At 36.7% G+C, this 24,902-nt stretch overlaps 1 protein-coding gene across 9 annotated transcripts in view; it reads left to right on the forward strand.

The window, feature by feature from the left end:
- The window catches only part of DLG1 (discs large MAGUK scaffold protein 1), a 306,240-nt gene that overhangs the window by 141,074 nt on the left and 140,264 nt on the right, over nucleotides 1-24,902 (forward strand). For all 9 annotated transcript variants that reach the window (XM_037147391.2, XM_037147392.2, XM_037147393.2 and 6 more), the window contains 4 exons: nucleotides 6,541-6,665; nucleotides 10,980-11,149; nucleotides 12,091-12,227; nucleotides 20,508-20,652. In XM_037147391.2, coding sequence (XP_037003286.1) covers nucleotides 6,541-6,665; nucleotides 10,980-11,149; nucleotides 12,091-12,227; nucleotides 20,508-20,652 — 577 coding nt within the window. The remainder of the gene's footprint in view (nucleotides 1-6,540; nucleotides 6,666-10,979; nucleotides 11,150-12,090; nucleotides 12,228-20,507; nucleotides 20,653-24,902) is intronic.

A 24,902-nucleotide genomic window follows, 5' to 3' on the forward strand; every position in this document is an offset into this window, starting at 1 on the left:
GGAAATTAGGGAGTAGAGGAAATGAGCAAAAAGGAAAAAGGACTCATGGACATGGACAACAGCATGATGATTGCTGGGGGAAAGGCGCATAAGGGGACTAAATGGTAATGCAAAAAATATAATAAGGATTTTAAAAATTAATTAAACATAACACACCAAGAGTGTAAATAAATGGGGAAAATAAGCATTTGTAACAAAGTAAATACATGTGTTGATTTAACAAGTTTTTAAATTAAAATGTTAAAAAGCATGTGATATTTGTTTCTTTTATATGTTCACATATCATAAAATTAGCCATGATATTTTCAGAACATACTGCTTTTCTTTAATAATCTTTTTTAAGTGAACTTTTTATTTTTTTATTATTTTTATTCTGGCACTATTTTGGGGGGCCTCTCATATTGTGTCTTTATTTTTTGTTTTGCTTTTTGGTTTTTTTTTTAATGTTTTATTCATTATGCCATTACAAGTTGTCCAATTCCCCCCTTCATTCCCCTCCACCCTGCACACCCTCTCCCCCCATTCCCCCCCCTTTATAGTTTGTGTCCGTGTCTCACAAGTTCTGTAGATTATGTATTTCCCATACTATTCTTGTCCTTCCCCCGTCTATTTTCTACCTACCATCTATGCTACTTAGACTCTGTTTTCTCCCCACCCTCCTCCTCCCACTCTCCTGTTGCTAACCCTCCATGTGATCTCCATTTCTGTGGCTCCACTCCTAATCTAGCTGTTCACTTAGTTTGCTTTTGTTTTAAATGTGGTTGTTAATGACTGTGAGTTTGCTGTCCTTTCACTCTTCATATTTTTTATCTCCTTTTTCTTAGATAAGTCTCTTTAACATTTTATATAATAAGGGCTTGGTGATGATGAACTACTTGAACTTGACCTTATCTGAGAAGCTCTTTATCTGCCCTTCCATTCTAAATGAAAGCTTTGCTGGATAGAACAATCTTGGATGTAGGTCCTTGCATTTCATGACTTGGAATACTTTCCAGCCCCTTCTTGCCTATAAGGTCTCTCTTGAGAAATCAGCTCACAGTCTGATGGGAACTCCTTTGAAGGTGACTGTCCCCTTATCTCTTGCTGTTTCTAGGATTCTCTCCTTCATTTGAATCTTGGCTAATGTAATTATGATGTGCCTTGATGTGTTCTTCCTTGGGTCCACCTTCTTTGGGACTCTGAGCTTCCTGGATTTTCTGGAAGTCTATTTCCTTTGCCAGATTGGGGAAGTTCTCCTTTATTATTTGTTCAAATAAGTTTTCCACTGTTGCTCTTCCTCTTTTCCTTCTGGTACCCCTATCATTCAGATGTTGGAACGTTTAAAGATATCCTGGAGGTTCCTAAGGCTTTCCTCATTTTTTTGAATTCTTCTTTTTTAGTTCTTGTGTGTTGGTTGTTTCTTTCTTTCTTCTGGTTCACTCGTTTGATTTTCCTTCCCATCACTATTGTTTCCCTGTGTATTTTGCTTCATTTCACTTAGTGAAGCCTTCATTTTTTCTTCTAATGTGTGACTAAAATCAACCAGTTCTGTGAGCATCCTGATCACCAGTGTTTTGAACTATGCATCCGATAAGTTGGCTATCTCTTGGTCACTTAGAAGTATTGGCTGGGTATTTGAGCTGTTCTTCTTGAACCATAATGTTTTGGTTTGTTTGTGCTTGTTACGTATGAGGTGCGGAGCCTTAGGTGTTCACCAGGGTGGGGCAACCCAGGTTGCTGGGCTGTGATGCTGTATGTGGGGGCAGGGTCAGAGAGGGGCAATGGTTTTTTTTCTGCTCTCTCTCAGATTTTGGTCCCCTCTGCTGCTTTCCACAAGCAAATTGGGCCCTTCTGGTGCTAGTTCCCAAATGTGTGGGCTTGTGCACCTTCCAGAACCCTGTCGGTCTCTCCAACAAACTCTCTGTGAGCCTGGGAGCCTCTCCCAGCATCTCGACCCCTGAAATTTTTTCCAATTGGTGCTTTTAGGCTTTATTTCCCAGCACTGGGGCCCTGGGTTGTGCAGTCTATCTCACTGCTGGCTCCTTTCCCTGGTTTATCTGTGCAAGAATGTGTGACCGCGGTCAGCCAGCCACCTTGTGCCCTCACTGGTTCTGCCCCTTGCCACCCTGCGCCTGGAATCTGCCAACCATGGCCTGCACTCCTGGGTTGCTCAGACCGCTTTTTCCTGCCAAGACCCCTCTATGCCAGCCACCTACCCGGCCCTTCTTACTGGTCTGGATGAGTGGTTCATTGTTGTTGGACTTCTGTACAGTTCAATTTTTTTCTGTTTTGGCTGCATTCTGGTTTTTAAATATTTGTAGTTCATAAACTTGGTTGTCCAAGGAGGTGTACAGTGTTTCCACCTACACCTCCATCTTGGCCAGAAATGTCAGTGAACTTTTTATTTAAAATAACTTTAGATTTATAGAAGAGTTATAGAGTTCCCATTATCCTGAACTCAGTTTCACCTATACTAGTTTATATTTGTTTCAACTAATGAGTCACTATTGATACATTATTATTAACTAAAGTGTATACTTTAACTTCTGCCAAGATGGAGGTGTAGGTGGAACCACCTTGCTTCCGTGCACAACCAAATCTAAGAATAACTATTTTTAACAACAATAAACACAACCAAGCCACACAGAAAATTGACAATACAGAGTCCAAAGACAACACAATGCTCAGCTAAACCGGTAAGAGGAGCGAAGCCAGCAGCGGAGCAGGTTGGCAAAAAAAATCCCCGAATGGGTGGTGCGCAAGCGGCCGAAAGCGCAGATCGTGGGCTAGCTACGGGAGCACACAGGGAAGAGGCGAGGCGGGCTGTCTGCGGTCGTTCGTGCATCTGCGTGCAGATAAACCAGTGAAGAGGGAAGCCTGCCCGGGGCAGCAGGCTCGCACAATTCCGATCGGATAAACAGACCCGGGCGAATGGTGTGACTGGACGGACTGGGCTAGCAGAGAGGACCGCCATTGCTCCCTCTCTGACCACGCCCCCACACACAGCGTCACAGACGTGGGTCGCCCCGTCCTGGTAAACAGCTAAGGCTTCGCTCCGCTTACTTAACGGCACGAACATACCAAAAATGGCTCAAGAACAACTCAGAGCCCCAGAGCCAATCGATCTAAGAGATGAAGAAATAGCCAATCTTTCAGATGCACAGTTCAAAACAATGGTTATCAGGATCCTCACAGAACTGGTTGATTTTAGTCACAAATTAGAGAAACATATGGAAGCTAAACTAATTGAAATGAATGGTAATACAAAGGAAACCAATAGTAATGGAAAGGAGATTGGGACTCAAATCAATGGAGTGGACCAGAAGGAAGAAAAAAATGATCAAACAGAAAAGAATGAAGAAACAAGAATTCAAGAAAATGAGGAGAGGCTTAGGAACCTCCAGGACATCTTTAAACGTTCCAACATCCGAATTATAGGGGTACCAGAAGGGGAAGCGTCACGAGTGGAAACCTTATTTGAACAAATAATAAAAGAGAACTTCCCCATTCTGGCAGAGGGAAATAGACTTCCAGGAAATCCAGGAAGCTCAGAGAGTCCCAAAGAAGTTGGACCCAAGAAGAAACACACCAAGGCACATCATCATTACATTAGCCAAGATTAAAATGAAGGAGAGAATTCTAGAAGCAGCAAGAGATAAGGGGACAGTCACCTACAAAGGAGTTCCCATCAGACTGTCAGCTGATTTCTCAAAAAAGACCTTACAGGCAAGAAGGGGCTGGAAAGAGGTATTCCAAGTCATGAAAACCAAAGACCTACAACCAAGATTGATCTATCCAGAAAAGCTTTCATTTAGAATGGAAGGGCAGATAAAGTGCTTCTCAGATAAGATCAAATTCAAGGAGTTCATCATCACCAAGCCCTTATTCTATGAAATGTTAAAGGGACTTACCTAAGAAAAAGAAGATAAAAAAGATGAACAGTGAAAGGAGAGCAAACTCACAGTTAGTAACAACCACACCTAAAACAAAAGCAAATTAAGAGGACAGCTAGATCAGGAGCGGAACCGTAGAAATGAAGAGCATATGGAGGGTTAGCAATGGGGGAATGGGAGAAGGAGAAGGGGGGAGAAGGTACAGAAAATAAGTAGCATAGACAGTAGATAGAAAATAGGGGGGACGGTAAGAATAGTAGGGGAAATAAAGAATCTAAAGAATTTGAGACACGTGTTCATGAACTAAAGGGGGAAATGGTGGGGGAGGGGTATGCAGGGTGGAGGGGGAATGGAGGGGGGAATAGAACAAATGTAATGGCATAATCAATAAAAAAGTTAAAAAAAAATAAAGTGTATACTTTATTTACTTGTCTTAGTTTGGTATTTTTTCTTCCAGAATCTCATTCAGGATACCACATTATATTTAGTTATCATGTCTCCTTAGGCTCTTTTGGACTGACAGTTCTCAGATTTTTCATAATTTTTAATTTAATTTTTATTTTGACTTATTTTTCATATAATAAAATGTTAGTTATTTTAAGTACGTATTTAGTAACCTGGTCATTATATCAGTATTCTTACCTAGCAAAATAATAACCATGTATCTAATTGGCAAGACCCTACCGTAACCTTATAGACTCCCCCAGTCAGAAAATACCTTCAGGATGCAATTCAGATGTGTAAATTTTCTTGTTTTATTTTCCCCTTAAGAATATGTACATTCAAGTGATGCCATATTTTAGTAAAACCACCTTACATGACCAGCATTATGGGAAAATGAAGTTTTTCTATACAAGTAAATTTCCTGAGTAACTGAATATCTGCATACAGGGTAGGGCAAAAACAGGCTTACAGCTGTTCATGTGGAAAATAATACAATAATTAACAAATAATACAAGAATAAACTCCATTTTGTATTCTCACAACTATAAATCTACTTTTACCCCACCCTTTATTTAAGACGAAAAACAGATAATTAGATTTGCTTATGTTTGAAGCTAGCTTAGACTGAGTGAAAATAGACCTTAGACAGTCTTTTGCATGTATAATGGTTATTTATTGCCTACTACCTGAATTTGGGTCACCTGTTAAAGTGAGGTGGAAGACTGACTTTCAAATAGCACAGTATTAATATATTGTACATGTTTCAGTGTGGTATTTTGTTGTTGGGGTATCTCCCAGCTTTATTTAGGTAATTGACATATAATTGTAACTTTTTCTCTTATTTTTTATTCTTTCCCAGCGCCTTTTAAATTTCTTAATTTACTCAAGACTGTACATTGTATTTTCACTGATTAAGGGTTTTACATGTACCAGGAATTGAGGAAATGTTGTTAAAAGGTACAAACTTACAACTAGAAGATGAATAAGTTTCTGAGATCTAATGCACAGCATAGTGATTATAGTAAACAATATTGTATTTTATACTTCAAAATTGCTAGGAGACTAGATCTTAAATGTTATTACCTCAAAAAAGAAATGTTAGGTAAACCTACTGTGGAAGTCAATTGCAATGTATAAATGTAACAAATCAACACATTGTACACCTTAAACTTACACAGTTATATAAGTTATATCTTAATTTATTAAAAAGCAAATTAAGAAAAACGTAACTTGATAACCTCACACAACCTATTGATACTATTACTGCAACTCTAATAATTCTTGAAGAGTTTAGACAGAGAAAAAGTGCTTTATTAAAATAGAATTTTAGGATACATCATAGTGGAGTAACCTTAAATTATTTAATACTAACAGTTAAATAATAAGTCCAGATATGTTCACTTATTTGAGTTGCCGAAAGCCAGAGTCAGAACATTGTAAAACACATACTTTTAAATACCCTTGTTTAGGAAATTATCTTTAGAGACTTTTTGTAGCAGTAGAATCCTTACTTTGAAGAAAATAATATTCATAAATCCAGTATGTAAAACAAGCAAAAAGTAGCGCTGCTTTGACAAATTGACTTTGCTGTCAAGAAAACTCACCAGTGTTCTCTGGTTGGGCTGTCAGTATTAAAAAATGCCTTTTGCTAGTAGGTGTCCTGGTTAAACAAGTCAAGGATGATGGCAACTGTTACTTAGCATATAAAATCTTATTTTAAAATAAGCTCATGGCAAAGTTAGCAGAAGAAAAACACCACCTCCTACCCCTTTTTTAAAAGACTAACATATGTTGGTTTTACCTATTCAGAAATAATAGTAACAGAAAGACCTCTGCAGTGTTTTTCTCTTTAGGAGATGTTTGCATAACCAAACATGAGTGAGGTGTAGTCTAAAAGAAAGAGATCTAGTAGTGAAACCTTCGCAGAGGAGTGACCGATCCAAGGACAGATTGCACATACTTTTAAAGAAAGAATAGTAGACTGGACTTCAAAAATGTACTCAGTACATGTTCTTCAACCTCACCTACTCAGCCGTAATGCCTCTGAACTCTGCATAGAGAAAAAAAAAAAAGAACTTCCATATATTTCTTAGTTTAGAATAATCGTATTCCCCGCACATATGCCATTATGTGCTGATTTCTCGTGTTAGTACTATTTCTAGGCCTGTTGATAAAAATTACTCTTATTGAATCTTGATTTTTTTTTTTTCCCCTCTGTCCCCAGGGAAATTCAGGGCTTGGTTTCAGCATTGCAGGAGGTACAGACAACCCACACATTGGAGATGACTCAAGTATTTTCATTACCAAAATTATTGCAGGGGGAGCAGCTGCACAAGATGGAAGATTGCGGTATGTTTTATACTTTGTTATGGTAGTGAATCCACTTCATATATTTTTCTTTAGGCATACTACATAAGACATACATCCAAAAAGAAGTAATATGATAATAATTACCATAAAATAGATGCTCAAATAATGAATGAATGATATAATTGTGCTATAAGCATAGTTTCTCTCTTTCATTTAGGAGTATTAATTTGTATTTTCAAATAAATTCACAAAATGTTTTATATTTTTGGTTATGAAACATCTATATAAACCTATTTAAGATACAGGGATCAGATATATCTGAGTTTCATACCACAAAGATTATGCAAACTCTAAATGTATTTTTCTTAATTGAATAGATGGAAATAGCATTAGTTTTTTTTTTCTTTAAATTTAGTGTTCCATTTCAGAAGATATCTTTAGCATACCGAGTTGTTTCCTTAGGCCATAAATTACGGTACATTTTTATTCCCTTGATATACATAGATGGGTAGATATAGATATACACAGCCTGAAGTTTTAGGACTAAGGATTTTATATGATCTGTTAAAAACATTTCTTTTAAGGTTATTGGTAGTTCATGCAGCTCTTCAGTTTCTAAACTTCTCACTAGATATAACAGGTGATAAATTAATGAAATTAGTTAGATCTAAAGTTAATGATTTGACCAATCATGTAAATACAGACATTTAGTTCCTGATTGTTACTGACCTTTTTATTTGTGCTGCTTTATGTGAAAATTAATATGTTTCATTGGTTTCACTGAGGAACATATTTATAAGATACCACTGTCTTTGGATAAAATTTCTTTTCTCTAAATATTAAAAGTTAATTAGATATAGATTCTCTTTTTTTCTAAAAAGATTTTATTTATTTCTAGGTAGAGGGGGATGGAGAAAGAGAGGGAGAGAAATAATCAATGTGTGGTTGACTCTTGCACACCCCCTGCAGGGGGCCTGGCCTGCAACCCAGACATGTTCCCTGACTGGGAATTGAACCGACAGTGACCCTACGGTTCTCAAGCTGGTGTTTAATCCACTGAGCCACACCAGCCAGGGCTAAAGATAGAGATTCTTATCAGGATCAATTTTAACTATTTTGTTCCCCTTCCCTACCCAATTTGAGATGACAATATCCTTTCCCCCAAACTGAGACCAGAGCTAGGGGGGAAAATGAAAACTAGGAACAAATCAACTTGACATATTACTATGTCAAATTAAGATAACTCACATGAAAAACCTTTTAAGATATATAATCTTTCACCTCATATAAATATCAACAGATAACTTAATTTTAAAATTGTATAAGTTGGAAAACAATCAAAACTTATTTTTGGATAAATCTGTTTTGCCACTTAACTTCTCTATGACCTTAAGCTAGTTGTTCAGTCTGAGCCTCAGTTTCCTTATCTTTGAATCACAACTCTGTCAGTCATTACTTGGGTGGCCGTGGGAAAGTTATTTAAACTTCCTGTGTTTCAGTACCTCCATCTGTAAAATAATGATACAAATATGTACCTGCCTTACAAGGGTTAAGCACTGAAAGAAGTATCTCACATATGGTTAATGCTAAATAAATATTTGCTATTTTTGTAAAGTATTAAGGCCTACATATAATACACATACAAATTGCAGCTGTCATTATTATTCATTATTTTTGTATAATCTTCTACTTGCACTGTTACTTTTGCTGGCCATTGGGAAATGTTTGTATTTATGACTTCCGCCAAGATGGAGGCCTAGGTAGACACTGTGCCTCCTCGCACAACCAAAAGAAGGACAACAACAATTCAAAAACAAAAACAACAAGAACCAACAGAAAATCAAACTGTGTGGAAGTCTGACAACCAAGGACTTAAAGAAGAAACATTGGCCCAGATCGGTCGGAGGGGCAGAGAAGGGCTGCTGGGCAGAGAGGACTTGCAGCAAAGCTGTGGCCGAAGGACTGGGACAGGCAGGGCGGTGACTGGTGGAGCCAGCTATCCCATATTCGCACGCAGATAAACTTGGAGGAACAGGTGGGGAGCGAGACAGACCTCGCCACCCAGGGCCCCAGAGCAGGGAAATAAAATAAAGCCTCAAACCTCTGATTGAAAATACCTATGGGCGTTGAAGCTGCAGTGGGAGAAACTCCCAGCTTCACAGGACAGTTTGTTGGAGAGACCCACAAGGTCCATACACAAACCCACCCATCCAGGAATCAGCACCAGAAGGGCCCAGTTTGATTGTGGGTAGAGGGGAAAGTGACTGAAAACCGGCAAACAGCAGAGCAAATGCCATTGTTCCTTCTCGGACCTCTCCCAAACAAACAGCCTCACAACCCAGCAACATGAGTTGCCCTGCCCTGGTGAACAACTAAAGCTCTGCCCCTTACTACATAATAGGTGCACTGAGAAGAAAAATTGGCCCAAATGAAAGAACAGATCAAAGCTCCAAAAAAAATACAACTAAGCGATGAAGAAATAGCCAGCCTATCAGATGCACAGTTCAAAACTTTGGTAGTCAGGATGCTCACAGAATTGGTTGAATTTGGTCACAAATTAGATGAAAAAATGAAGGCTATGCTAAGTGAAATAAAGAAAAATGTACAGGGAACCAATAGTGATGGGAAGGAAACTGGGACTCAAATCAATGGAGTGGACCAGAAGGAAGAAAGAAACAACCAAACAGAAAAGAGTGAAGAAACAAGAATTCAGAAAAATGAGACGAGCCTTAGGAACCTCCAGGACATCTTTAAACATTTCCAACATCCAAATCATAGGGGTGCCATAAGGAGAAGAGGAAGAACAACAAGTGGAAAAGTTATTTGAACAAATAATAAAGGAGAACTTCCCCAATCTGGCAAAGGAATTAGACTTCCAGGAAGTCCAGTAAGCTCAGAGAGTCCCAAAGAGGAACACACCAAGGCATATCATAATTACATTAGCCAAGATTAAAGTGAAGGAGAAAATTCTAGAAGCAGCAAGAGATAAGGAGACAGTCACCTACAAAGGAGTTCCCATCAGACTGTGAGCTGATTTCTCAAAAGAAACCTTACAGGCAAGAAGGGGCTGGAAAGAAGTATTCCAAGTCATAAAAGGCAAGGACTTGGATCCAAGATTGCTCTATCTGATGTAGACACTGGCCCTCAGTGTCCATGTCATTATGGATTAGAAGACATTCACACGAACTACCAAGTCTGGTGGAGGAAAAGGGACAGCATGGCTTTTTCTCTCAAGGAGACCAAAAGCCAAGGCTTCTGCCATGACAGGCCTTTATTGGGTTTCTCAGCACATTACAAGATGGTCCTCATTTACTGTGCACAGGTTGCTTTAGGTGGTTACCTTTAACAGAAAACAAAGGAGCCAATGCCACCAATCACATTACAGAAGAGGGATATTTGCAAAGGAAAAGGGAAAAACTTGTTGCACTGGTCCAAGAAAAGTTTAACATGGATTTTAGGAAGTTACTTTGCAGTAAATGTTTGCCACAAATCCAGGTAAGGGAGTTTTTAGCAAAAAGCAGGACTCAAAGTAGCCTAGGTAACAATGCAGACCTGATTCCCCACAGGAGAACCCATCCATGGGCGTGGGTCCTGTGCATCTCCAAGTAGGAGCTGGGCCCATGCCTCACAGAATGGTCTCCCACATCTATCCAGCAAAGCTTTCATTTAGAATGGAAGGGCAGGTAAAATGCCTCCCAGATAAGGTCAAGTTAAAGGAGTTTATCATCACCAAGCCCTTATTTTATAAAAATGTTAAAGGCACTTATCTAAGAAAAAGAAGATAAAAAACATGTACAATAAAATGACCACAGACTCACAATTATTAACAACCACACCTAAAACAAAAACAAAAACAAACTAAGCAAACAACCAAAACAGGAACAGAACCACAGAACTGGAGATCACTTGGAGGGTTAGCAACAAGGAAGTGGGAGAAGGAGAGAGGGGGAAAAGGTACAGAGAATAAGTAGCATAGACGGTAGGTAGAAAGTAGATGGGGGAGGGTAAGAATAGAATGGGAAATGTAGAAGCTAAAGAACTTAAGACACATGGACATGAACTAAAGGGGAGGAATGTGGGTAGGAGAGGATGTGCTGGGTGGAGGGAAGTGAAGGAGGGAAAATGGGACAACTATAATAGCATAATCAATAAAAAATATTTTAAAGAAAATGTATAATATATATATATATGAATATTTGATACATTGGAATTTAACATGCAGTTTGTCCATTTATATTTTCTCTAATAAGTGATTCTCTTTACCATAAAATCAAAAGGACAAGAAAAATGGCAAAATAAAAATTGATACTTAAATTTTAATATTTATATTTTATTTTCAATTTTTTTCCTCAGGGTCAATGACTGCATATTGCGAGTAAATGAAGTAGATGTTCGTGATGTAACACATAGCAAAGCAGTTGAAGCATTAAAAGAAGCAGGGTCCATCGTACGCTTGTATGTAAAAAGACGAAAACCAGTATCCGAAAAAATAATGGAAATAAAGCTCATTAAAGGTCCTAAAGGTATAAATAAATAAACCAAAGTAAGGCAAATTAAGTAAAAAGTCTTTTAGTTAAATATAACTATGAAGTTATTTATGACACATTCTAAGATTAACAGTAATGGTAATCTATGTAACTTGCACGAGTTTTTAGAATTTCAGCTTATATTTCTACTGATTTTTGTCTTAGGTCAATACTTAAATACTTTGAAGTTATGTATAGTATTGATATTAACTTGTACTCCTTATTGTGTGTTAAATGCAAGTACATAGACTAAGTCAAAAGAAGAATATAAGAATGTGTCGTTAGCAGTTCATATGCAATGAAAACTGTTAACGTGTGATTTCTGAATTTTGAAAACATTGATGGAATTCAGGATAAATAGAAATACTGATTTTAGTTTTGGTTCACCAAGGAGATGGTACTCCAACAAACAAAAAAAGGAATAGAGAGTTACAAATTTGTTTGGAACTAAAGGTATGGGATTTATGAATTCCAGAAATCTTATGTAAAATTAATAGAATATTGAAGAAATAGCAAAATTATCCACATTTCTGAAACCTGTTCTGCCCACCACCAACAGACAGTTTATTATTTTCCTTAATTGTTTTAGTATCATAAAGGTATTAAAAGTGTTAGTAAGAAGCACAGTTATGTAGGAAACTAAAATGAAACATAATTTGACAATGTCTCATTGAACTAACAAACTATTCATTTACAAAGAGACTTTAAAACATAGCCTGGTAGGGAGAAAAAGGAACATTTTTATAACTTCATGAGCATCTATATTTACAATTGTCCACTGATTGCAGAACAAATATTTCGGAATGTAAAAGTAGGTAAGTAGATTCCTTTCTTTTTAAAAAACATTAGTGTGAAATTATCACCTGTTTTACATCCGTTCTTTCTGGACTGAAGTTCACATTATTGATGAGATTCTAAAACTAGTGTTTTCCAACCAGGTCTTGGGTTCAGCATTGCTGGAGGTGTTGGAAATCAACATATTCCTGGTGATAATAGCATCTATGTAACCAAAATAATTGAAGGAGGTGCTGCACATAAGGATGGTAAACTTCAGATTGGAGATAAACTTTTAGCAGTAAGTATCAGAAATGTTTTATAAAGTATTGTATGTATTTTTTTCACAACAGACTCAAATTTCAACATTCCAGAAATGTTGAAATGATTTCTGGATAAAAAAGTGAAAACTGGCCCTACTTTAGTCAAAACCTGCAAATAATTCTTGGTTTTATCTCTATTTTTTATTTTCATTTCCTCCAGCTCCCCTCCCTTTTTCTGTTCTTTGTCCCCCCACCCCTTCTATTTTTTCTTTTGGTTTTTTAAAAAAAATTTTTTAAGATTTTTTATTTATTTATCTTTAGAGGGGAAGGGAAGGAGAGAGGGAGAGAAACATCAATGTATGGTTGCCTTTCGTGCATCCCCTGCTGGGAACTGGCCTTCAGGGAACCAGCCTGCAACCCAGGCATGTGCCCTGACTGGGAATCGAACTGTGATTGTGTGGTTCACAGGCCCGCGCTCAATCTCCTGAGCTACACCAGCCAGGGCTTTCTTTCCATTTTTTGTTGAAGGGTTAGAGTCTTGGATGTCCAGAATTGTTTAATCATAATTCTTAGTTTCATAACGCAATGTCATTCTTTGTTCATGTGTGACCTCTTTTTCTTTTTAGTTTTACAACTTAATTATTTTATTTATAATATAATGAAAACTGATAAAGTCATTACCGAAACTAAGAACTAGAAGAACAACTTGTCGTTCCTTTACATTTTAAAAATTATTTAATCATATACATATGTCTAAATACTTTGTTTAGTATTACTTGTTTTGAATTTTTTTAGAAGGCTATTATGCTATATGTAGTCTTTTAATACTTTTTTCACTTTTATATATTGTTTTACTAAGACTTATCCATATTGTTGCTTAGAGGTGAAGTTTATCCATTTTACCTCTACTTAATATTCTGTTCTGGGACTATACCACAATTTATTTATCTAATCATCAATAACTGTCTTAGCCCATGCATGTTCAGTAGAAGAAAAGCTACTATACTAACAATGTATAATGGAGTGGTGGAATCTCACTAAACCTAGAATGAATGAAAATAAAAAATGAAGCAGAGAGTAAGGGAAAGCCAATACCAGGTATTATGTTTTTGAGCTGGCTATAATTTTATAAGAAAATGTACTTTTCCTACAAAAGCGTGTCATGTAGGACAGTCTTTCAAGCATGTAATGTAGAACCACTAAACCTTAGATCCAGCAGCCATCAGGAAAAAGAAAGGATTTCTCTCCTGGCCCTTTTAGTCCCCTATCTCTCTTTAATTAGAGTTTGTCCCATGGGAGTTAATTTTTTATTTTGTTACCTAACTCCCTTGGGAAAGTCCTAGGGAAACCAGCTCCCTCACTCTGTGGCACAGCAGTTCCCCTGAACGCAGAAATGGTCAGAAGAGCTACATAGAACCTTACTAGTCTATGCTGGTCAGACATGGGCTTTTGATGTGTTGACAGCTCTCACTATGTGGAACACATCAGCCATACCCAAGCCCAGTCCTTACTGCAGAAAAGGTTGAAAGAGGTAGTTATAGTAGGAGGCAAGGTGAGAGGAAAAGTAGCCAGGAGTCTCCACTAATCAAGCAGCCACAGCCCAGTAGCAAGTAGATTCAAGTAAATCTTGAAAAGGCACATGTAGGGGTGAATTGGGTTATTTGTTTGTTTGTTTGTTTGTTTTTTGTTACTATGGATAATTCTTCTAGGAAAACCTACTATGTGTTCTAATGAACGTGTACAGGGTACAAGAGTTTCACTTAAGTATTTACTTAAGCATGGAATTTAATGGAATAGGGGTATCAGTAACTTTATAACAAATTATTGTTACCAGTAACATAACAGATTATTATCAGTAACATTATAACAAGTCATATCATTATTTTCCAAACTGCTTGTAAAGATTTTACATTTGTATCAGTAATATATAAATAATTTCTTCGTTCTACATGCTGTCCAGTACTGTTTATTGTTGACAGACTGATTATTGTTGACAGATAGCAAGGAGACAGACTGATTTTTTATTTAGTTAATGATGGGGAAGTGAAAGGAACTGACCTTGAAATGCTTTTCCCTAGCTTACCCTCTCACAGCCATGACTTGTCACTCTTCCCCAAGCTATAGCCAATACCCCCTCACCATCACCTACATACACACACACTCCAACACTGCATAAATATACAATTATACCAGGTCAGAAGAACCTTCCTTCTCCACTGGGTTTCTCACTTTTATTTTTTAATTTCTTGGATACCATGTTTTCCTTTATGGTTTCCTCAGAATCAGTTTTAGTGGTAGGGAGCCAACAATTTATATTGATTTAACATTTAATGAGGCTTTTGTTGTCATAACTCCACTGAAATTATTCATTTCTTAGCTCTCATCTTAATTGACACATCAAGCATTTGACATATCTTCTTCCTTCTTCAAACACTTTTTCCACTTGATGAACAATAACTTCTGCCTTGGTACTTCCATTACCTCACTAGTCACTTCTCATTATCCTTTTCGATGCATCTGGTCCCTAACTTCTAAATGTAAAGTGATCCAGACTCAATCCTTGAATTCTTTTTCTTCTCTCTTTGACAGGTGGTCACATAACTTTAATGGGTCTCATTTGCACATGCTAGTGATAAATATTCTGAACTTTAGTTTTATTTTTACACACACACACCGCTTTTGTGCATGGCTGAAATACTGGGTTGGTCGTCCATTTATTTTTTTCCATAAAATAAAAGACACATTCTTCATTTTCACCAATAACTTTACTGATGAGGATATTTTGAGTATGTCAGCTGTCTCCCATATGGCATAAAGTTGATTGTTTCAATTAATATCTCAATTTGATTGCTATCGACCTCAACCTGTCTACCCACCCGACCATGGAGCATCATCCAGCAAGCAGTCTCCAGCACAAAACTTTGCACACCAGTTTTGACACATTCGGTCAGTCATAGTACCTTCTCCATACACTCTACAAATCTTATTTTGCATTTCAGTTTTGTTTTTACCTTTCTAGAAGAAATAAAACTATGCAAAAAATGTTGAATATTTTCTCCCATCTTCAATATTAAAGTGACTATACAAAAATTCACCAATTCTGGTAAGTGGGGTTTTTTAATTTTTTTAAAGATTTTTTTAAATTTCTTTTTAGAGAGGGGAGGGAGGGAGAAAGAGAAGAAGAGAAACATCAATATTTGGCTACCTCTTGCACACCCCCAACTTGGGACCTGGCCTGCAACCCAGGCATGTGCTCTGACAGAGAATTGAACTAGTGACTCTTTGGTACCTAGTCCAGTGCTCAATCCACTGAGCCACATCAGCCAGGGCTTCTTTTTTTAAAATACATGTTGATATGACAGATGTGCCAGTACAAACTAACAAAATTGTTTTGACTGAAGTTAAAGAACAACTAAGCTCTACTAGAGCTATCTTATGGAAAAAAAACAAACTTTTTGGTCAACCCAATATAAAAATTTCTAACTTTGGTTCTTATCAAAACATTTCAAAAGCCCTAAGAGATTTCATTTAGTCTCCTTTTTATGTCTCCAGTCATCTTGAATTTAATATATCTAAAAATGAACTTTTGAGTTCCACTACTCTTTGCCCTCCTGCTCCTTGCACAGTCTTTACATTTCATTAAATGGTAACTTTATCTTTCTATTTTCTCAGATCTAAAAATTGAGACTAATCCTCTTTCTTTCATACTCCACATTGAATCCCTTAGCAAATCTTGTCAGCTCTTTTATCAAGTTACCTAATGCTGCCTAAACACATACATGCAAATTAATGACTAAGACAACAACAATCATTTATATGCTTACACTTCCACAATTTGAGTAGAGATAGGACAGCCTGCTCAACTCCACATATTGTCAATAGGGATGGCTCATCTAGGGCCAGGGATTCACTTTCCAGTTGGCTCACATATGGCAGACAAACTTTTGTTGGCTGTCAGCTGGTAGCTCAACTGGGGCTGTTAACCAAGTGTTAATTCTCCAGTAGCCTCTCCACATGGCTAAATTGGGCTTCTCACAGGATAGTGGCCAGGTTTCATGAGGAACATACCAAGAAAAGAGCTTTCCAAGAACACAAGATCCAGTGTGTAGCATTTATCAATCCTCTCTGTGCATCAGTTACTAATGTATCATTGACTAAAGCTTTTTACATGGCCAAGCAAGATTCTGTGTAGGAGGAGATCTTACAAGATGTGAATACCAAGATGCATGGCTCACTGCAGGCCACCAAAGGAAAAGTGTATACCACAGCTATATATTTCAAAATACAGGCAGTACTAACTATACATGGTAGTTTGAGACTATAAAAATTATTATGCAGCTGAAACCCTGCAAAGCAATATTAATAGGCAGAGGTGAAAGTTATAGCTGTCCTGTGATGTTTAGGAATTTTTGTCAAAATATTAAAACTGTTGAGGGGGGAAAAGGTACAGAGAATAAGTAGCATAGATGGTAGAAAGAAAGTAGACAGGGAGGGCAAGAATAGTATGGGAAATGTAAAAGCTAAAGTATGACAAATAGACTGAAGTGGGAGAATGTGGGTGGGAGAGGGAGTATAGGGTAGAAGGGAGTAAAGGAGGGAAAATGGGACAACTGTAATACCATAATCAATAAATTATATTAAAAAAAAGAAAGATCCTTATATATTTTGCATAGGTATTTGCAATGTGCTCACTCTTTATCCCTGTCTAAATAATTTATCATCCGGTATAGATACTCTCCTAGGTCTAGAAATCATTTTTACTTTGCTCTTTAGTCTACATTGAAAGATTTATTATTAGGGCATGTAATTTGTTAAATGAATACGCTTTGGGATTTATTACCATTTTCAAAATAGCAAAATATTTGTTTATTTTATAAGTATTGAAATAGTGTTAGAAAATAATATACATTCTTTGTAGGAAATGAAATTTTGTTGAGTTTATTGAAGAATTACTAGATTCCTGTGCATAGATTATTTTTATATTATTTAATGCATTAAATTCTAAAAAATTTATATTAAAATCCTCACTATCAAAAAAAACTCTCCTGTTGATTATAAAGGTACAAATTAGGGCATGAAAAATATACTAAAACAAATACTTGTTTAGTACATTGTAATTTAGGATATTAGAAATAGGACTTCTGGCCAAGATGGAGGGATAGGTGGAAACATTGTGCCTCCTCGCACAACCAAATTTAAGGACAACAGTGATTTAGAAACAAAAACACAACCAGAACAGACAGAAAATTGAACTGTACCAAAGTCCGGCAACAATGAACCATTCATCCAGACCAGTAAGAGGGATGGATGGAGTCGAAGGCCAGGAGAGAGGGGTCTTGGAGAGAGTGGTTGGCAGACCTGGGAGTGGGAAGGAAATGAGCAGACCCAGTGAGGCACGCAAGGTGGTTGCTGACCATGGACACACATTTTGCGCACAGATAAACCAGGCAAAAAATGGGCAGTGAGACAGACTAGAAATAGTCTGACAAGACTATAAAGCCTAAGAAATAAAGCCTAAAAGCACCAATTGAAAAAACTTGCAGGGGTTGAGGTGCCGAGAGAGACTCCCAGCCTCACAGGAGTTTACTGGAGAGAACCACAGGGTCCTAGAACGTACACAAGCCCACCCACTCGGGAACCAGCACCAGAAGGGCCCAATTTGCTTGTGGGAAGCAGCAGAGGGAACCAAAATCCGAGAGAGTGGAACAAGTGCCATTGCTCCCTCTCTGACCCCACCCCCACAGACAGTGTCACAACCCAGCTACTTGGCTGACCCACCCTGGTGAACACCTAAGGCTCCACCACTCACACATAACAGATGCGACCTGACCAAAAAATTGTGGCTAAAACAGAGGAAAAAATCAAAGCCCCAGAGCCAATACTTTTAAGTGACCAAGAGATTGCCAACCTATCAGATACACAGTTCAAAACACTAGCAATCAGGATGCTCACAGAACTGGTTGATTTTGGTTGCAAATTAGATGAAAAACTGAAGGCTACACTAAGTGAAATGAAGGAAAATGCACAGGGAACCAATAGTGATGGAAAGAAAAGTGGGACTCAAATCAATGGTGTGGACCAGAAAGAAGAAAGAAACAATCAAACAGAAAAGAATGAAGAAACAAGAGTTCGAAGAAAAAAAAAAATGAGGAGAGGCTTAGGAACCTCCAGGACATCTTTAAACGCTCCAACATCCGAATTATAGGGGTACCAGAAGGAAAAGAGGAAGAGCAACAAGTGTAAAACTTATCTGAGCAAATAATAAAGGAAAACTCCCCCAATCCGGCAAAGGAAATAGACTTCCAAAAAGTCCAGGAAGCTCAGAGAGTCCCAAAGAAAGTGGACCCAAGGAGGAACACACTAAGGCACATCATAATTACATTAGCCAAGATTAAAATGAAGGAGAGAATCCTAGAAGCAGCAAGAGATAAGGGGACAGTCACCTACAAAGGAGCTCCCATCAGACTGTCAGCTGATTTCTCCAAAGAGACCTTCCAGGCAAGAAGGGGCTGGAAAGAAGTATTCCCAGTCATGAAATGCAAGGACCTACATCCAAGATTGCTCTATCCAGCAAAGCTTTCATTTAGAATGGAAGGGCAGATAAAGAGCTTCTCAGATAAGGTCAAGTTCAAATAGTTCATCATCACCACTCCCTTATTATATAAAATGTTAAAGGGACTTATCTAAGAAAGAATATGAAGAGTGAAAGGACAGCAAACTTACAGTTACTAGCAACTAACCACATCTAAAACAAAAGCAAACTAAGCAAACAACCAGAATAGGAACAGAACCATAGAAATGGAGATCGCATAGAGGGTTAGCAACAGGGGAGTGGGAGGAGGAGAGTGTGGGAGAAGGTACAGAGAATAAGTAGCATAGATGGTGGGGGGAAAATAGATGGGGAGGGCAAGAGTAGAGTGGGAAATGTAGAAGCTTGAGAACTTACAACACATGGACATGAACTGAAAGGGGGGAATATGGGGGGAGTGGGTGTGCAGGGTGGAGGGGAATGAAGGGGGGAAATGGGACAACTGTAATGTCATAATCAATAAAATCTATTTTTGAAAAATATTAGAAACATTTCCAGTGCTTTATTTCTTTGCCAAAAATTTTTACCAAAAATAAGAATTTTTTGAATTTTTTTATTCAAAAATAAGATCACTCTAAACCCAAAGTTAGTATAGAAGGAAATAGTAAAGATTAGAGTAGAAATTTATGAAATGGGCAATAGGAAAACCATAGAGAAGACGAGGAAAACCAAAACTTGATTCTTTGAATGGTCATCAAAATTTATAAACATTTAGCTAGACCTAGAAATTAGAAGCCTCAAATTTCTGAAAGTAGGGATGAAAGAAAAGACATAGGGAATACTTTATAAACAAATTAATGCCGACACATTAAATAACTTAAAGGAAATGGACAAATTTTTTGAAGGACTCAAAGTACCACTTCTATTCAATGTTGTGCTGATTGCCAGGGCAATAAGAAAAAAAGACATTGAGATTGAGAAAAAAAGGTACAACTATATTTGCAATAGAAAATCCTTAGGTACCTACTAGTACATAAAATAATAATTTTGGCAAGGTTTCAGGATACATCACCACTACCTAAAAATTCTCTTTTTGCACAGAAAATACGTGAATGGCCACCAATAAATAATTGAAAAAAAATCTCAACCTGACTATTAAAAAATGGAAATGTAAATTTAAATATAACTCATGTACAAATTAAAACATGCCTCATTTTCTCGGCTTTTTAATAAATTGATAATATTCAGTGTTTGCAAAGGTCTCTAGATGGGCACTCATTCTGTGGGTATAAATTACTAAATCCATTTACTTAGGATGATTTAAATATCTTAAAATTGAATGGCTTTATAAATTATAGAACCGTACAATGAGGTACTAGGTGACAGTTTCTTAAATTAGGCAATTCTTTGTGACCCCAAATGGGATGATCTGTAAGATACATTATAGTCAAAATCCAGTTGCAGAACAAAAACTTGTATATGGACTCATTTTCTTTAAGAAAAAAGACAAACTATACCTACACACATTTCTAAAATGTTCACATAGAAGGAGGTTCAGCCTTCAAGATTGGGAGGGAATAGGGGCAGAAATCATGGTTGCTTATTTCATTAACATACAGAAAGAACTTCCTAATATAGATGATAAAAGTGGGTATTTTCTTTCCCCACACCTTTATATTCCTTAAATCAGTCAGTCCCATATTTTCCATATCTTTACATGGAATTGTTTATCACCAAAAAGCAGAAAGCAAGTGAAAATGTTTTACATGTCTTGGGGATTTTCTTTTAGGTGAATAGTGTGTGTTTAGAAGAAGTTACTCATGAAGAAGCAGTGACTGCTTTAAAGAACACAGCTGATTTTGTTTACTTGAAGGTAGCAAAACCCACAAGTATGTATATGAATGATGGCTACACACCACCTGATATCACCAACTGTAAGTCTCTCTGCCTTAATCCGTGTTATTATATCCTTAAATGTTAAGTATTTTAATAAAAGTTTCATGAAGTTTAAGCAGTATAAAAATATTTTTAATAGAAATATTAAACATTCTGACCTAATAGGTTTAAATTTTTTTTAAGATTATTTTTTATTTATTTATTTATTTATTTATTTATTTATTTATTTATTTATTTATTTATTTATTTTTAGAGGAGGGAAGGTGGGGAGAGAGGGAGAGGAACATCAACGCGTGGTTGCCTCCTGTGGTTCCCCTACTGAAGACCTGGTCTGCAATTCAGGCATGTGCCCTAGACTGGGAGTCTAACCAGCAACCCTTTGATTTGAGCCTTTGAATCAGCACTCAACCACTGAGCCACACCAGCCAGGGCTAAAAATTTTTTTAGTAGTGTCTTTTTTTTCTTTTTATTGTATTTTTTTCATCACCAGCAATTGATTCTTGTAGCAAGCAAGATAATTCTAATGGTTCTAGTGCTACTGGTTCATGGCCCACACTTTGAGAAACATCAATTTAAAATATTAAATGTTATTAAATATATTTATTAATTAAATTATTAAATTAAGTAAAACAGTATTTCTAAAACTTTGGCTTTTCTGTACTCTCAGTTGTATGCACAGATACTATTTCTGTATTTCACACTCCTAGTGTATTTTTCCTAACTATATATTTGTGTACAATAAAATTTTATTGCCTAGAACTGAGTTGTTATGAAAGCACTTATGTAATGTTTCCTATTTGATTTTCAGTTTTTTTAATATACGAGGTGAGGTGAGATTTAAATATATTGTAATGTGTGTTCATTGAAAAAAATGAAAGTTTTGTTTAATGCAGAGTTGATATTAGAAGCACTCGTGTAATATAAAGATCCTAAATGTACTCCTTATAATCTGCTTTTCCAAATTTTCCTTTTTTAAGTTATAGAGATTTTTGTGATTTTATAAGTAGCAGTATTTCCGATACTTGTCAGACTTTGTTACCATCGCTAATCACTGTAAAATACAAATTATATTTCAAAATTTAGGCCTGGCTAGCTCAGTTGGTTGGAGCATTGTTCCATAACCAAAAGGTTGCAGGTTCATTTCCCAGTCATGGCCCATACCCAGGTTGCTGGGTTGATCCTTGGTCCAGGTGCATACAGGTGGCAGCCAATCAGTGCTTCTCTCTCCCATCAATGTTTTTCTCTCTCCCTTCCTCTCTCTAAAAGCAATGAAAAAATGTCTTTGAGCAAGGATTTAAAAATATTTTTAATAATAAAATAAATGTATATACTGTTCTCAAGTGATACATCTTTTATATCTGCTCATTGAGTCCTTGTTTATTTAAGTATAACTGAATTATTTTGTTAATAGTATTCAGCCTCTTTAATGGACAGGAATGTCATATTTCATTTGTGTCAGAAAAAACCTTTGGTATGTGTTTAAAGTGTTTACATATGGTTGATCTTGCACACAGGCTTTGTATGTGGGCTTTATGTATGTTAATTTGTGACTAGAGATATAAATTCAGTGGTAAGCTATTTTATCCACCAATTTAAGTATCAATCTTATTTATTATGATACCTTATCTATTCAAAACAACTATGCATTACTCAGCAATAAAAAAGAATGCTAATTTGCTGTGAACAATAACATGGATAGACCTATAGAGTATTGTGCTAAGTGAAATAAGTCAGAGAGAGGAAAATACTATATGATTTCATTTATACATGGAATCTTAAGAAAAACAAATGAATAAATAAAACAGAAACAGACCCATAGACACAGAGAACCAGCTGATGGTTGCCAAAGGGAAAGGGGTGTGTGGGAGGATCAGGATAAAAAGAGATAACAATGTGCAAATTTGTAACAGTTTCCCAAATTAAGAATCGGTGTCCAGTTTATGGCCAAATATACAAATAGCCAGGCTGCTTCCTACATATATGTTGAAGTGAAAAATTTTATTTTGTTATTGAATTATTCCTTTTTATTTATACTAATATGACATTTTAAAAATAGAAATAATCCAAAAGAATGGTAATTAAATAATGATACGTTGTTTTTCTCTATAGGCGTCTGTTATTGAACTAATAGAATATCAATTTTCAACCTTTTTCATCTCAGGGCACACATAAACTAATTATTAAAGTTCTGTGGCACACCAAAAAATACATATATATGCCAAACTGACAAAAAATAGGTATAATTTTGATTGACTTACCAAAAGATAATAATAGAAATTACCTACCCTGTTTGCTTTAAGTGACTTTTTAAAAAATCAGATGCCTATACTTGTATATGAGGATTTTTGGTACCAGAATGAACAAATGAGGCACAACCTTATTATACAACATGACCAGTTAAGATGCAACTTTGTTTTATGACCTATATATTTACAGTTTAAGAGAGGTCACAAACACTTGACAGCTATTGTGTTGGCTGCTGTTATTTTTCTTTTAATAGTACATACACAGAATTAAGAGAGGCATATTTTTAATCCTCACCCAAGGGCATGCTTACTGATTTTAGAGACAGGGGAAGGGAGAGAGGGAGGGAGAGTAACATTAATGTGAGAGGAAAACATCAGTTGGTTGCCTCTTGCACACACCCTTGGGGACCAAACCCACAACCCAGGCATGTGTCCTTGACCGGGAATGGAATCCACAACCCTACAGTTTATTGGACAATGCTCCAACCAGCTGAGCCACACTAGCTAAGGCTGTTGTCATTTTTTTCATTTGACAGTCTAAGGGAAAAGAGGTAGGTGCCCCTGACTAAATAGGTATTTCATGTTCTAAAAATTCTTGCTGTACATCAGTGTGCCACAGCACACCAGTTGGAAATCACTGTACTAGAACATATGTAAAACTTTAAATTTGCCTTGCTAGTTTAACTTTATCATAATGCTCAATTGCCATTTCCTTCTCCTTTCTTTTTTTTTTTTTTTAAGATTTTATTTATTTATCTTTAGAGGGGAAGGGAAGGAGAGAGGGAGAGAAATATCAATGTATAGTTGCCTCTCATGCGTCCCCTGCTGGGAACTGGTCTGCAACCCAGGCATGTGCCCTGACTGGGAATCGAACTGCGATACTCCGGTTCACAGGCCCGCGCTCAATCACTGAGCTACACCAGCCAGGGCTCCATTTTCTTGTCTTTTTAGGCAACTACAATGATGATTTTTGTTGTAAACTTCCAAATCATGTTCATATAATATATGTAATTTGTGAATTTGTGGGGTTTTTTAATTTGTGTTTAAAAACTTTTTACATTAAGTATTTTTATCTATCAGACTATTCAACTTAGTGCCTCTTCTTATGTCAGTCATCTAGTGTCCTCATTGATTTGTCTTTACTCACTGAAGATCTTAGGGTCAAGCCCATTATCCTCCTTGCTACTACTACTCTTCATGCAGTCATTCTTAGTAATTGTCAGTCAGAATCCACCCTGGTGATTCATTCAACAGCCTGGAGAACTTGTTTTCTGATTTCTTTAGTTATCTTCCTCTCTGCTACAGCTCCAGTACTTGCTTCCAAATAATAATTTACATCTTACCATCAATACCTTCACCACCTCTAAAATCTTAATTTAAATCATCTCATTGTCTGACTACATTCCTCATTTCAGTTATTTTTATTCTAAAATTCATCCTCATTTTGACCTTTAATAATTTGATACTATCACTTGGTTGTCCATGTCTTTATATGTCTATTTTGTTTTTAAGCTTAGCTTCCATAGTTTATCATGATATTCATTCACTTCTTTTTTTAATATATTTTATTGATTATGCCATTACAGTTGTCCCATTTCCCCCCTTCATTCCCCTCCACCCTGCACACCCACTCCCCCCACATTCCTCCCTTTTAGTTCATGTCCATGTGTTGTAAGTTCTCAAGCTTCTACATTTCCCACTCTACTCTTGCCCTCCCCATCTATTTTCCCCCCACCATCTATGCTACTTATTCTCTGTACCTTCTCCCACACTCTCCTCCTCCCACTCCCCTGTTGCTAACCCTCTATGCGATCTCCATTTCTATGGTTCTGTTCCTATTCTGGTTGTTTGCTTAGTTTGCTTTTGTTTTAGATGTGGTTAGTTGCTAGTAACTGTAAGTTTGCTGTCCTTTCACTCTTCATATTTTTTCTTAGATAAGTCCCTTTAACATTTTATATAATAAGGGAGTGGTGGTGATGAACTATTTGAACTTGACCTTATCTGAGAAGCTCTTTATCTGCCCTTCCATTCTAAATGAAAGC

The sequence above is a fragment of the Artibeus jamaicensis genome, unplaced genomic scaffold (assembly GCF_021234435.1).
Source record: "Artibeus jamaicensis isolate MK-2021 breed Jamaican fruit bat unplaced genomic scaffold, CSHL_Jam_final contig_793, whole genome shotgun sequence".
In the NCBI taxonomy this organism is placed as follows: domain Eukaryota; kingdom Metazoa; phylum Chordata; class Mammalia; order Chiroptera; family Phyllostomidae; genus Artibeus; species Artibeus jamaicensis.